Source organism: Lepidochelys olivacea (assembly GCF_965140295.1).
Source record: "Lepidochelys olivacea isolate rLepOli2 genome assembly, chromosome: 1".
Lineage (NCBI taxonomy): Eukaryota > Metazoa > Chordata > Testudines > Cheloniidae > Lepidochelys > Lepidochelys olivacea.
In genome coordinates, this window is record NC_140411.1 from 186,600,826 (window position 1) to 186,616,376 (window position 15,551).

The 15,551-nt window shown below is 42.4% G+C and overlaps 1 protein-coding gene across 2 annotated transcripts in view; it reads right to left on the reverse strand.

Annotated features, from left to right (window-relative positions):
- Positions 1 to 2,038: 2,038 nt before the first annotated feature.
- Positions 2,039 to 15,551, reverse strand: part of VGLL3 (vestigial like family member 3) — a 34,025-nt gene continuing 20,512 nt past the window's right edge. For both annotated transcript variants that reach the window (XM_084637788.1, XM_084637787.1), the window contains exons 3-4: positions 13,423 to 13,923; positions 2,039 to 2,591 (exon numbers count right to left, since the gene is read on the reverse strand). In XM_084637788.1, coding sequence (XP_084493914.1) covers positions 2,548 to 2,591; positions 13,423 to 13,923 — 545 coding nt within the window. In that variant the 3' untranslated portion in view covers positions 2,039 to 2,547. The remainder of the gene's footprint in view (positions 2,592 to 13,422; positions 13,924 to 15,551) is intronic.

Genomic DNA, 15,551 nt, shown 5'->3' on the forward strand with positions numbered 1-15,551 from the left:
AAACTGTTTTTCACCATTTCCAGCAAAGCCAAACCCAGGACCTTCAGGCACTGTCACAAAGGAGCCTGATCTTGCAGTATTTCTTGAACTACAATTTTCCTATAAGTAGCCAAACTTTTAGAAGCTTATGCTAGCTTCCTACCCTTGAGGTTTTCCCGTTGCTAACTAACCCATTGAGCAACAAAGAAACCAGCTCCCCCAGGAGAGCAGCATTGCTATGAGAATATAGTGGGAGTGAAGTTCAGCATCAGGAAAAAAATGTTAATGACTAGGGGAGATAGGAAGAAGGAGTTAAGGATGTTGTAATTGGCACTCAGATCTTCAGGCGTTGCAATGCCTAACTACCACTAAAAAACTGGGCCTAATGCCCCAAATCAGCAAAATATGTGCTTTAGCATTAAGGGCTTAATGCTGAGATTCTGAGTGCCTCCATTTCCAGCAAGCTTCCATGGGAGTGGAAACTGCTCAGCCCCTCACAGCACCAGGACCTAAGAGCGTAGAGGAAGGTTGTCTCATCAGGATATAGAACTGAATTTCAGGAGGTTGAGCACATACAGCTCCCATTCACTTCACTTGGAGTTGTGGGTCCTCTGCACTTGTAAATCCCACATTTAAGATGTTCACTGCCCTAAAGACAAGTCAGCCTCTGTCTCAGTACTGATCACACTTAGATTATTTTTGTTCATCTTTTGAATGTTTTGGCTGGGAAGGCTGGTAGCAAAAAATAGAATACATGATAGGAATATTTTGAAAAATGAGAGAAAGCTTAAATATGTATTTTAAAAGCTGGATGGAGCAAAAAGGATGGCAACATTTCCAAACAATTACTGCATTACCAACTTCAGCCCTCATTCTGTAGTGAGCACTACACAGGCAGACTCCTGACCCTACAAAAGCCTCACTGAAGTCAAGGGAGCTCTGCACATAGCTTCACCTACACCAAGATAATTGCAGGATTGGTTTGTTTGTTTTTTAATATGCAATGCTACAGCCCTTATTCATGGAATTAATCCTTTCACACTGGCTTCCAAAGGACTCCTCGTGGGGGGTGGGGGGGCAGGCTTCTGGATCAGGCCCAATCCAGCAATCCTCTTGCAAACTTCTGTGGCTAAAATTATCAAAAAGTTATCTCAGAGTGGATTCTTAAATGGACAGCCTAAGGCTAAAAATTCACAACTGCACATGAAGTCCATAGGAGCTGCAGGCGATCAGCCCTTTTCAGATCCAGTCCCTAACATGTCTCAGGTTGGGCAACCACACAATGAGGGATCAGAGGCCAACTTTTGAAAACTTCAGCCCAGGTTACATTCAATAGGAGTTGAAAGCACTCAAGCAACTCATACAAGCTCTTCAGCAAATTGCAAGATCTGGCCTTATGAAAACACTTTGTTTCCACGAGTTGTAGCTTTTTGCAATACCTGTATTTTATCCTTGAATGTTCATGTGAAAAATATCACTCTTCAGATGGCCTAAACTGAAACTCCTGCCTCCCAAAATTATTAGAAATGAAAATATCAATGTGTGTGTTGATGGTTATCACAGAAAGAGGGCCTGATCCAGAGTCCCCGGATGTCAACGAGAGGCTTTCCCTGACACTGGGCCAGGCTCATTTTCTCCTTTAAGTCCATATAAATATTTGGTCCGTTTTGAAAGAACGAATGGGTTGATACTATAGTTCCTATAACAATGTCAGACTTTGCCCCATGCTAAAGGTTTCACACATTTCTTCTCATAGTCAGCACAGCCAGCACAAAGCCATTTTCAGAAGCAAGAAAAAGAAAATATAGACACCATTTCTACAATCTGACAGGCAGGAAAAATATTTAGCAGAAATGTTAAGAGTAAATTATAGCTGTTTACGCTACAATGAAGGACAAGAAGCTGCAAAATCTTGCAAAACGGAAACAATGAAGGATTGGACTAGGAAAGGGTTTGCTCTTTAAAAAAAAGACAATTGAGGTAACAAAACAAACACACAAATACAAACATCTAAAAATAAGCATTTTATACATTTCTTGTCAGTGCTTCTCTGAGAGCAAGTTCTTTAAACAGAACTTAACAATTTAACGATTTTTTTAAAAAAAATATGTCATCCTAAAATAGTCCACCAACCCTGCCCCAAACTTTCTGTATTTCTACAAAAATGGACACACAACACACTGCAAAACCCCTGTTCCTGAAAGGATGAGCACTGGAGTCAAGGCACAGTCTTTTCCCTACCATCAAGGCTGTGCATAAAAAAAAAAAACAACAACAACCAGAACAAACAAAACCAAACACTGGGAAAGGAGCAAAACGGAGTTAGGTTGCACAGCTGCAGTAGGGCTCAGATGAGGAAAGAAAGAAAAACAAGTTTTTTTTTCTTCTATGTTCTGGGACCCAGAAGTGGCCTGCCAAAGAAAAGGCTCAATAGCAAAACCAGAATGACTGGCTCTTCCTCTTCTCCTTAGCGGTGTGTCCTCTGCCCCCAGGCAGAAACAGTCAAGAGTTTCAATATCATCATCCCAGCTGTGGGGATGCTATCTGGTGCTCAGATGCATCTGATCTTCAGAACCAAGAAGATTCCTTGCTCTTGTCCTGATGCTGTAGACCTAGTTTTAGGGAAGGGGGAAAAAATGAATGAACATTTGATAAAACATTCCCTTCACCCAAAGAAAGTGAGCTGGGGTAAATATATTTATAAAAATCCTGTATTAATAGTCCATCTACACTACAACTGGGTTGGGGGGGGGACCTGTTTACAACACTGCTGTCCCCCCAGGATAAGTAAGTAGCCCTAAACTACACTAACGCCTTAGAAATGCTTGCATACTTCAGTAATGCTGATAGTTTACACTGAGCAAAACTGTATCATGTTTTAACTTCATTGGGAGTTGTAATCAGTGTAATCTAAGTGTTGTGTTTGTAGTATAGATGGGCCTTCATGGAGCAGAACCAGTTTTCTCACAGAATTAGCTCATGGTTCTACGAGAACTTTACCTCTTTTCTAGAAAGCCTGATACATTTTAACATTTTAGGATCTCAGAGCCATCTGCAGTTTTTCACCTTGAATAGAGGGTAGCAGGGGTGGGGGGAATTCCCACAGCAGGTGAAAATATCAAGCAATTTCACCTATAGCACATCAGATTTTTAGCCAAGAATTGCTTGTGTTTTCACACAGGGAAAATAAATGACTTTTAGCTTGACTTTGGTATGAGTTTCTCTGATATTTTCCTTTATAAACGTCAAGGACCAGCCAATAAACGTGCTGTGCAGGGGCTTTCATGTTATAGCAGTAGAATCTGTGCTGTAATTTGGAATTTATCTAGTCCAGAGGGATTTACTCTTTGTTAGAGTTACATCATGAGAGAGCTAGCACTTAGAAACAGACAATACAAAGTGTAGAAAATATACATACAAAAATGTACTTGCTAGGTTACTTATAGCAAAACATATAAGCTAAGTGCTTTGATGTCCTATTACTTTAAGCAAAGTGAGAGAGACAAGGTGGGTGAGGTAATATCTTTTATTGGACCAACTTCTGTTGGTGAAAGAGACAAGCTTTTGAGCTGCACAGGGCTCTTCTTCAGGTCTGGGAAAGGTACTCAGAGTGTCACAGCTAAAGACAAGGTGGAAATTGAAAGATGTTTCCCATTATAGCCATAAGATGACAGTTATCACCATGAGAAATATTCAGCAGCATTTCTGCTCTATATTGAGCTATAAATAGTATTGTCTTCCTCTTTAGTACATGAACAGTGCCACTAACACATCTGTTGTAAATTCACTACTGGCCTAAGCAGGTGCAAATTCCCATTTGGCAAAAATGTCAGGAGAACAGCTTATTTTTATCATATTTAAACCCCAGTCCTGATTTGCCTACACCTAACTGTAACATGTACTGGATCAGACCACCACCTCTTTCCCCCATGAATGTATATAGCTACACTGCTGATGATCAATAGCACCTCAGAAGCCAGCTACAAAGTGACTAGTTATCGCTAGTGGAAGAGAACAAAAATATATTGCTCCATCCATCCGAGGATTTCCAAGGCGTTTGCATATATTTGTGAGGGCTGCAATTGATAGGTGGGGAAAGTGAAGCACAGAGAGGTTTCGTGACTGTGATTATGCCAAGAACAGAACCCAGACTGTCTAACTGTCAGTCCTCTACTTTAATCACCAGCCAAGCACTGATCTTCAGCTTAACATAGGGATGGCAGAAGTGTGATCCAGGAACAAATGCAGCTTACAGACGAGCCAAATGAAGCATATGCCTACCCTAACCTTTAATAAGGAGACTACTGGTCCCAGGGTGCCAGGGTCCAGCTGCCTAGATCTGGATTGAACACAGCATGCTGGGACCTGTGGACTCTGCTGGCCATAATTCCATATTAAAGAGGAGGGAGGTTGTTGCTTGCTCCATTTTACATCTCCTATCAAATTCTCATTGTTCCCTTCAGTTAGGCAAAGTTTGGGCATCCTTGATGTAAAGTATCTGTCTTTAAACTTCACCCTGAGACTGAGACTACGGGACTTGGTTATGTGATGACACTCTCATTCTGTTTAGGTGTCAAATTTTGCTTCCCTGGGAGTGACACACACACCCAACCCAAAATACAGGTTTTTTTTAAAAGTTACTTCAAAACCAGCTGTTGTGATTATGTGTTATTTTCCCCTTCTATCTACAGAAATATTTTATAAAACAAGAGAGTCATTAGCCAGGCAAACACAATTAGAGGGTAAGAAAGTCATTAAGGTGCCCCAGCAAGCACTAAGGACTACTAAGAGGCCATAAAAGAGGGTGTGGGGAAAGGAGTTAATATGGTTCTAACAGCCTTAAAAACAAAGACATCTGTTTAAGAGGATGTAGGTTTGTCGACAGAATGCAATAGCAAGGGACTAACTCACTGATCAGCTCCACCCTTTCCACTAGGTGTCTTTGCGGTGAACAGATAGACGAGGTACAGTAATTAAGCCCATGCATCTATAATTCATAGCTACTGAAAAAACAAACAAAAAACTGAAGTTTCACTTATAAATCTTGAGCACGGAACAGTTTATATGCCTTTTCTTCATTATCTCCTCACCCCTTTTACTGGAAGACAATCTGCAGTTCTACCAGCATGCTGTCCCAGTCTAGCCAAGTTTCTGAACAACAGTGCTTTAACTGATAATAGGCTTATTGAGCAAACATTTTCCTCTTTATAAAAATGTCTTCACTTGTCTTGCATGACTCAGTATTTCCACATTTGAGAGAAGTGTCTATCTGTGAAATGCTGGCACTGTGACTAATTACTGCTTGTATTCAAAAATCAAGTCATTTAGAAGAAGTCTAACCCAGCTAGTGAAATTCAAAGACAAAGGGTCAAATTTATGGCAGGTGTAAATGGAGTCAACTCTCCTGAAGACTGTAGGCTGTGCTCACTTAAGCATGCATTGAATTTGCCACAGTGGCTTCTAAATATTTCCAAAAGGAGGGCTGCATAGGCAGCTGGACAAGGAGACAGAAGACTACATTTGATTTACTTAAATTGTATTTTATTCAGGTGATCCTCACCTTCAATATTGAGATATAGACCTCAAATACTCTAAAATCCTCCGTTACGTGGGAACAGGAAAGCTCTTCTTCTACTCCCAGAACATCTGTACAGCAGCAGCGCTTCTAGCGCACTCTTAATGGGTAAATAATCCTGTTCCCATTCCCCCCTGGACTACCAATGGTTCTGGAGGCAGCAGAATGAGTATGGGTCCACTGTACTGGGGGGGGTGGATGGACAGGATGAAGGATGCCTACACTCCCTGGGTGCTGTACAGCACTGTTCTGCCACAGGCATGCTGTATCCCAGCGCATGGGAGGTGAGGAGTGGATTCTGAGGGTGGAGTTGGTTGGACCACAAGTTCCAGCAGCCGTTCCCCAGGACTGTGAAGCCAGGCAGTCACAGCTTACTGCGAAGTTGTGACAGCTGTGGAGCAGCTTTGTAGTCTGAGGGGTAGGGTGTGGATTCCCCCTTCTCCTGGGGCCCTGGCTAAGTGCACAGCCAAGTTGTTAGACCTGCACATAGACAAAAGGGATTTAATCCAAGCAAAAGTCTCAAAGGTGCCCACTAGGGGTCATGGCCTAGTCAACGGCCTCTTTACATAGGCAGCAAGTGCTGGCAGGCTACTCTGTTACAGCCTGATCTAAAGCTTATTGAAGTCAATGGAGTTACACCAGTGTCAGGACCAGTTACACATAACGCACCGTAACGTCAGTTTTCTCCAAATTCTGTGCCTTGGGCTCTCGACTCTTCACCAGTTTATAATGTATTAAGAGATTTTGCTTTTGCTTAAAAATTGTTTAAGAAAAAACCCACAGCATTAAAGTGAAAGTTCGTAGGCATGTTAATTTTCAGCACAACATGTGGGGATTAAACTACATTTAATGGAAACGAGGTACCTAACACCCACCCCCGCACCACACAAAAACTGAATCCTTGGAAGTGTAAGAAGATGTGCAAAACAGAGATCAGTACTTTACCGAATCATTGTTCATGGAGCTAACAATGTTCTGAATCACAAATTCCCTGGGTGTTGATAATATACAAAGGAATCCCCTCTTCATGACATTAGTCACTGAAGTATTTTGGCATCATCTACTTATGAGACCAGAGATCTGACTTAGAACAGCAGAATTGCAGCAGTGTTACTGGCAAAATTACAGGCTGGTCTCCTCTGGTGATCAGAACACCCTCATTCAACATAATTCAAAATGAAGAATTTTGCAAAATATTTTTTTTATAATCCCATGTGAAGTGTGGCCCACAGTAATTATTAGAAAAAGGATAATTGCTTAAATATCGGCATGCCTGTAAAATGTATGCCAAATGATTTTTTATACTAATAATTTAAAGCTCATGGGATGTGATACTTGACAACTATAGAGGCTGATGTCCTTCTTTTCACCAAAGAGGTACAAGCAATGACAGCTAGAGTTCAAGTTTTCCTGCCAATATGCCGCTATCCTGTTCTGGATGGACCATCTCTCTGAAAGAGGCTAGTTCATTCCCCACAGCCATTGAGTTCTTAGCCTTTCTGCTGATACTGTCAGCATGGCTGCCAATTAATGCCAAATGTCATTATCCTTACCCTTATCCACTTAGAATCAATTTTCAGGTAGGCCCCTGAACAGTCGCCAATTGATATAAACTTGGTTGCTGCCAGCCTGAGCTAGATGTGAACCACTGATTTAGAAGTGAAAGGCTCCATATGCCATTACTATTCTCCTGGGCAGCCCACTCCCCTTCCCATGCAGGATACAAAGTAAGGTAGTCATAGTCAACCCAAGGCCTTAGAATGACATAGCTTTGGGGCCGTGTATGAGGCTCTGGGGGAGTGCATGCACATGATTGAAACTCCTTTGCTCTGCTTGATCTCATGCAGAATGCCAGTCACAAGAGCACTCCCCCATTCCACCCAACTCAGGCAAAGCTGGAGGAATCAGTTCCAAGCCATGCCCTTTCCAACAACCAGAAAGGGGGTAGAAGGGAAGAAAAGAGAGAGAGATTGAATATTGAATATAGTCAGAGAGCAAAGATAATCATGATGCAACATCCTACAATTTGCCTTTCAATGTCTTTATTGCGTCAGTACACAACTATGTTGAGTCATGAGGATGCAAATATTTCAATACAATGTTAGACTGCTGTGTCTCATGAGCCATTCCTCTGAGTTGCCCAGCCTTCCCGCCCCCCCAGAATCATAGAATATCAGGGTTGGAAGGGACCTCAGGATGTCATCTAGTCCAACCCCCTGCTCAAAGCAGGACCAATCCCCAACTAAATCATCCCAGCCAGGACTTTGTCAAGCCTGACCTTAAAAATATCTAAGGAAGGAGATTCCACCACCTCCCTAGGTAATGCATTCCAGTGTTTCACCACCCTCCTAGTGAAAAAGTTTTTCCTAATATCCAACTAAACCTCCCCCACTGCAACTTGAGACCATTACTCCTCGTTCTGTCATCAGCTACCACTGAGAACAGTCTAGATCCATTCTCTTTGGAACCCCCTTTCAGGTAGTTGAAAGCAACTATTAAATCCCCCCTCATTCTTCTCTTCTGCAGACTAAACAATCCCAGTTCCCTCAGCCTTCCTCATAAGTCATGTGTTCCAGTCCCCGAATCATTTTTGTTGCCCTCCGCTGGACTATTTCAAATTTTTCCACATCATTCTTGTAGTGTGAGGCCCAAAACTGGACACAGTACTCCAGATGAGGCCTCACCCATGTCGAATAGAGGGGAACGATCACGTCCCTCGATCTGCTGGCAATGCCCCTACCTATACATCCCAAAATGCCATTTGCCTTCTTGGCAACAAGGGCACACTGTTGACTCATATCCAGCTTCTCGTCCACTGTAATCCCTCGGTCCTTTTCTGCAGAACTGCTGGCGAGCCATTCGATCCCTAGTCTGTAGCAGTGCATGGGATTCTTCCGTCCTAAGTGCAGGACTCTGAACTTGTCCTTGTTGAACCTCATCAGATTTCTTTTGGCCCAATCCTGTAATTTGTCTAGGTCCTTCTGTATCCTATCCCTACCCTTCAGCGTATCTACCTCTCCTCCCAGTTTAGTGTCACCTGCAAACTTGCTGAGGGTGCAATCCACGCCATCCTCCAGATCACTTATGAAGATATTGAACAAAACCGGCCCGAGGACCGACCCTTGGGGCACTCCACTTGATACCGCTGCCAACTAGACATGGAGTCATTGATCACTACCCGTTGAGCCCGACAATCTAGCCAACTTTCTATCCACCTTTAGTCCATTCATCCAGCCCATACTACTTTAACTTGCTGGCAAGAGTACTGTGGGAGACCATGTCAAAAGCTTTGCTAAAGTCAAGGAACAACACGTCCACCGTTTTCCCCTCATCCACAGACCAGTTATCTCGTCATAGAAGGCAATTAGATTAGTCAGGCATGACTTGCCCTTGGTGAATCCATGCTGACTGTTCCTGATCACTTTCCTCTCCTTTAAGTGCTTCAGAACCGATTCCTTGAGGACCTGCTCCATGATTAGGGTTATACACGGTGCTTAATTTGTGCCTGGGCTTGCCAGGGCTGTGCCCTAGCACCTGTAGTCTTGGCAATTCATAGCCCCGGCACCGCAGGGCTTTCTGCATCAGTTATGAAAATAATTAAATAATTGCTTGAGCCCCGGAACCTCTTTCATTACAAAATTAAGCACTGGCTATATACCAAACTAGGGACACTCCAGTGAGTCTGCATGACTGTGCTTACAGCACATGGCATTCTGAATAGTAAGAAGTAAGTAAAACATCTGTCAGTTTGAATCCTGATGCTTCTGCAAATGTATCAGCTTTCTCATAGGTTTTCAGAGGGATATATCAGAAGGATAAATACCAGGGAGGGAGAGGAATTATTTAAGCTCAGTACCAATGTGGACCCAAGAACAAATGATATAAACTGGCCATCAGGAAGTTTAGACTTGAAACTAGATGGAAAGTTTCTAATCATCAGAGGAGTGAAGTTCTGGAACAGCCTTCCAAGAGAAGCAGTGGGGGCAAAAGACCTATCTGGCTTCAAGATTAAGCTTGATAAGTTTATGGAGGAGATGGTATGATGGGATAACATGATTTTGGCAATTAACTGATCTTTAACTATTCAGGGTAAATAGACCCAATGGCCTGTGATGGGATGTTAGATGGGGTAGGATCTGAGTTACTACAGAGAATTCTTTCCTGGGTATCTGGCTGGTGAACCTTGCCCACATGCTCAGGGTTCAGCTGATCGCCATATCTGAGGTCGGGAAGGAATTTTCCTCCAGGGCAGATTGGCAGAGGCCCTGGGGGTTTTTCACCTTCCTCTGCAGCATGGGGCACGGGTCACTTGCTGGAGGATTCTCTGCACCTTGAAGTCTTTAAACCATGATTTGAGGACTTCAATAGCTCAGACATAGGTGAGAGGTTTATTGCAGGAGTGGGTGGGTGAGATTCTGTGGCCTGCATTGTGTAGGAGGTCAGACTAGATGATCACAATGGTCCCTTCTGACCTTAATGTCTATGAGTCTAACATAGCACTACAGAGTTGAGCTGCGAGCATAGATTGGCAATTATAGTCCAGGTTCTCTTCATTGCCTTGCACCTTGTGTAGTCACTTACACCTATGCAAAATGCATGTAAATACTACCAAATCAGAATTATCCACCAACTGTACCTGTGCACCAGGGATTTACACATAGGAGCAAGGCAGTGTGTTTCAGGCTCAATTAAACCAGTAAGGAGGTGCCAAGCTCTGTGACCTATGTTGAACAGTTAGCACTCAGTTCTCAAAGAAAAGAGTGAAAGCAATTGGTAGGTTGAAACTACAAGTTTAAAATGAAAAAAAAAACCAACCAAACAAAAACAACAACAACAAAAAGCAAGTAGTTCGTAAATCACCTTCCCACCAGCTTGCATTGAACACAAACAAGTCAGGACCTATGGAGTAATCCACACCATGATAAAAAAAAAAATGGGTTTTCTGATCTATGCTTCCTTAAATAACTCCCTATATCATCCTCAGAAAGTTGAGTCAACTGCCTGCCTTCATGACTGTTGGAATTGCTATCATGCTGAATCAGCCCACTAGTCTATCATTGGCAATGGCAATTTGCTGATTCTTCAGAAGGAGGTAAAACCCTCTCATTAATGTAACTTGCCTAAAACCACGTCATATGAGGAGGAAAAAATCTGCCAGGATTGGGAACAAATGATCAGTTTACAATGTGAAACATAATTACCCTTGTATCATCTGCACTGCTGCAGATGTTATTAATGGCCATAAAATTGTCCAGTACTTTAAAGAATCCTGTTATGCTATTTTTCTTAATTTCTTGAGGCAACAAGTACATAAGTACATAAGAACAGCCATACTGGATCAGACCAAAGGTCCATCTAGCCCAGTATCCTGTCTTCCGACAGTGGCCAATGCCAGGTGCCCCAGAGGGAATGAACAGAACAAGTAATCATCTAGTGATCCATCCCCTGTTGCTCATTCCCAGCTTCTGGCAAACAGGGGCTAAGGACATCATCCCTGCCCATCCTGCCTAATAGCCATTAATAGACCTATCCTCCATGAACGTATCTAGTCCTTTTTTTAACACTGTTATAGTTGTGATGAAGCACAGTTTGACTATATGTTGTATAAAGGAGGGTTCTGGCTGGGGTCTGCTGAGTTGTAGCAGTTAATATAGGAGACAGAAAGAAATGTTAAAGAGATTTTTAGCAGTTGACTTTAGCTTAATTATAATTGGGTTTTGGTTTCATGTTATTTTGACTGAAAAAAGATCCAACACTGTGTTCATCTGGCACAAGCCTTCCCCACCTGTTCTTTTCCCCCTGACACACATTAGACTAAGTAAGAGAGTGGATCATACTCTAGCAAATAGATCAGTCAACCAGAGGTATGAAAAACCCTCCCTCAACTGAAATCCAACAAACATCTCAAGGAAAGGGGAGCTGGAGGAACCTAATATTCCTTCAGTAACATAATTGCATGGAAGGGATTCCAAAAGTAACATATGGTCTGCATTGCTGCTGGTAGATAACAGATCAGATAAACACCCATCAAAGAAGGAAGAGCATGCAGTATAAACAAGCTCTAGGATACTTATCAGTCATTAGTGCCCTGCACACATGCTCCCATACAGATGCTAACAGTGGTGCTAGACTGCTACTGAAACTGAAGTTCTGCTACAATAAGGCGTAGCTACACTACAGCCTGCGGGTCAAGTGTGACCTGCAGTGCAGTAACTCCTCGCTTAACCTTGTAGTTATGTTCCTGAAAAATGCTCCTTTAAGCGAAACGATGTTTAGCTAATCTGATTTCCCCATAGGAATTAATGTAAATAGGGGGGGTTAGGTTCCAGGGAAATTTTTTTCACCAGACAAAAGACTATATATATACACACACACACAGTATAAGTTTTAGACAAACAATTTAATACTGTACACAGCAATGATGATTGTGAAGCTTGGTTGAGGTGGTGAAGTCAGAGGCTGGAAGACGGTGGGATATTTCCCGGGGAATGCCTTACTGCTAAATGATGAACTAGCACTCGGCTGAGCCCTCAAGGGTTAACTCACTGTTGTTAATGTAGCCTCACACTCTACAAGGCAGCAGGGATGGAGGGAGGGGAGACAGCATGGCAGAGAGAGACAGAGACACATACCCGGTGTGAGAGAGAGAGACACACACATTGCCCCTTTAAAAACGCTGACCCCCCTCTTAATACACTGCCTTTTTAAGTAGATCAGCAAGTTGAGACAGCAGCCGCTGCCAGCAAGCTCCCTCAGTCCTGAGCCCCGTTGTGTCCCGTCCCCCCACACCGGCTGTGGATGGGGTAAAGGAGCGGAGGGAGGGGGACACCCTGACATTAGCACCCCTCTTCTCTCCTCGCTTGCACAGTAAGCAGGAGGCTCCCAGGAGCAGCTCCAAGGCAGAGGGCAGGAGCAGCACGGGGCAGTGGGGGGAGGGACAGCTGAACTGCCTGGCAATTGATAGCCTGCTGGGCGGCTGCTGCACAGGGAACTTAGGGGAGCAGGGGGCTGATAGCGGGCTGCCGGTCCAGCCTGGTTCCAAGCCCCCACCACTACCTCCAATGGGATGCTCTTCTTGCAAGCAGTGGATAAAGCAGGTGGCTGCCAAACACCGTTACAAGGGAGCATTGCACAACTTTAAATGAGCATGTTCCCTAACTGCTCAGTAACATAACAATGTTAATTGAGATGACTTTAAGTGAGGAGTTACTGTATTCTAAATGTGGCCTGTAGGTGCTCTCATCTCACCTATGAAGAGTGCAGTACAGTCATTATGGAATGATGTCTAATACAAAGACATCAGTCTGGAGTCTACATGATCACTATAAAGACTTTTAGGATGAAGACATTGCTTGCCGGCACTTGTGGTCTCTTTACATTGCATCCCCATATTACAGATGAAGGAGGCTGCAAACTGTTCCATTTTACAGAAGGTAGGTATGGTAATCAGGCGCCCCATGTAAAATGAATACATAAACTGCCTGGGCACTTCTTTATGAATTCACTCATTATTTCCTGCAAGATTTTTTTAAAAAACAAAATGCTTCGTGTAAATCATTTGGCTGGGTCAGGCTAAATGCTAGGAGCCCAGTTGCTACTGAAAGTCAGTGAGAGCATCAGTAGGAAGAAGTCACTGTGATGTTGCACCCCATAAGGCTTTATGGAAATATGCTTCTGAATGTATATATGACATAACTGGAATATGTCTTATGCTACATATGCCATGTAACGTATCTCTGTAAAGGTTATGGTCTACTGAATCTATTCATCCTATCTGTATGCATGTGTCATTTTGGTACAGGGAATCTATTTAGTCACTGCAAATAACTCCAGTTAGTCAAGCCACAGAAATGAACAAATGACCTTACCTGTGTCAAACCCAAAGCTTGGCACGATGTCCACAGTTCCGTGAAAGGCTCCAGCCCATGCTGAGGTAGCACTGGTGACCGTAGTAGGATCTGTCTTTGTCATGTCACACTGTGGAGCAGGAATCCTGGCTGCACGTACTGAAGGCATCAATAGGGATCCATACCGTGGGTCAAGGTGAGAGCTGGGATGGTGATGATGCATGTGTGGATGGGGGTGATGGTGATGCATGTACACATCATGCATGTGCGCATATGAAGGGCTAACCTGAGATGCTAAAGGATAATGCCAGGATTCTGATGCGGTAGAGGGAGGAGGTGGGGCAGTCTGATGAAGGCTGTGTCCTGGCCAGCTGCTAGGATCTGCTGTGTGGAAGGTGCCTGGTGCAGTGACTGGGAAGTCAGGGTGGACTCCACTCAAGCATGGCGGAGGTGGAGGTTGATAAGAGCTGGTCCAAAATGAAGTTGGGAAACTGCTCCGTTGGCTTGAAATTGTAGAGCTCTCTAGAAAAAAAAAGTATAAATACTGAAAGCAATTGACAGATTAGAACTACCAGTTAAAAACAAAAACACAGCACAAGTAGTGGGTGAAGTAGCTTGCCACCAGTTTGCATTGCACAGGAACAAGTCAGGACCTGTGGAGTAGTCCACACAATGCTCATTGAATGCTCTTTCTAATCTATCCTTCTTTAAGTAACAGGTTAGATTAATATATCTCAAGGACAGCAGGAACCCTTATGATCATCTAGTTTGATCTCCTGTACATCACAAGCCATGGAATCTCACCCAATGATTCTTGCATCAAGCTCATAATTTCTGTCTGAACTAGAGCAAATAATTTAGAAAGAATCCAGTCTTCATTTAGAGACTTTGAGTGATTGAGAATCCACCACTACTGCTACAGTATAAAGCTTTTCCTGAAAAGAAAGCTTTTTCTGAAAGACATTTGCTACTAGTTCTGCATATGGATAATGGCAGGATAAAAGATCTTGTTAAATTGATTACCTTGTTAAATTGGTGGGGTATATCATGCATAATACATCTTATGTTACTTCCTTATAGAATTGCATTTGGCTCTAAGTCCAGTATACAATTGCTGTTATCTTGCAACTTTACTAAAAACAAGGTATGAACCTCAAAAGCTGCATGCAAAATAAATCTGTGTTTTCATATTCTGAGTCCTCTCTCTGTCAAGTTACCAACAAGAACTTTAGTTTGTTACACAACTTTGGGTGAACTCTAGCTAAAGAACTTTAATAGGACAAATCATTTAATTGGAAATAAAAGACCTATTTACATTCACAATTGGGGTTCAATCTATGCTTAAGGAGAATTCCAATATCATTGTATCATAAAATCACATTTAAACATTCCCTCTTTGTAAGCAGTGGTTAGTGTTTTTGATGCAGTGACTAATACCTCCAATCTACTGGCTTCCTTGTCAAAAAACTCATGGTTTTTAAGTATTACTTAAAAGAATAGCCCCATTTTTAATAGAGGGGGTTTGAGGCCAAAGATTGAAATATATTAAAATATGGGACTCCACCCTGTTATGAAAGAACACAGTCATAAAAATACCCAATGGAGGGGAAAAAGTTGGTGAAGTTTTATGTTTGACTAGTCAGGGAATCCTCTGTGCCCCATATAAAGTTTATAACAATACTTATATTAATTGAGAACTATTCATTTTTTACAAGGATCCCCAAAGAGACTTGGGTGAAGACTTCTTTTAAAATGAATAGATGCTTCAAAAGCCATTAAACTGCACTCTGCTGACTTTAAACAAAAACAGTCTTAAAAATAAAAACTGTAAAATTGCTTTGTTTGTCTGTCTGAACCATTAAGACATATTTATGGGCTGATTCAAGGTCCATTAGAATCCTTCTGTTGATTTCAGTGGCTTTGAATCTAGCCACTATTAATAACTTTAGCTTATTGTGTATGAAATAAACTTCTATAATGGGTATTTTTTTGGCAAACACTATACGCACAAAAGCAAAAGTTACCTTCATGCCAAACTGCTTTGAATGTTACAGGGCTATTTAGTAAAATACTGCATGTGTCTTTATTTAATGGGGCTGCATTCCATTTTTTTTTTTTTTGGTAATCTTCTTCTAAAGCACCTGATATTA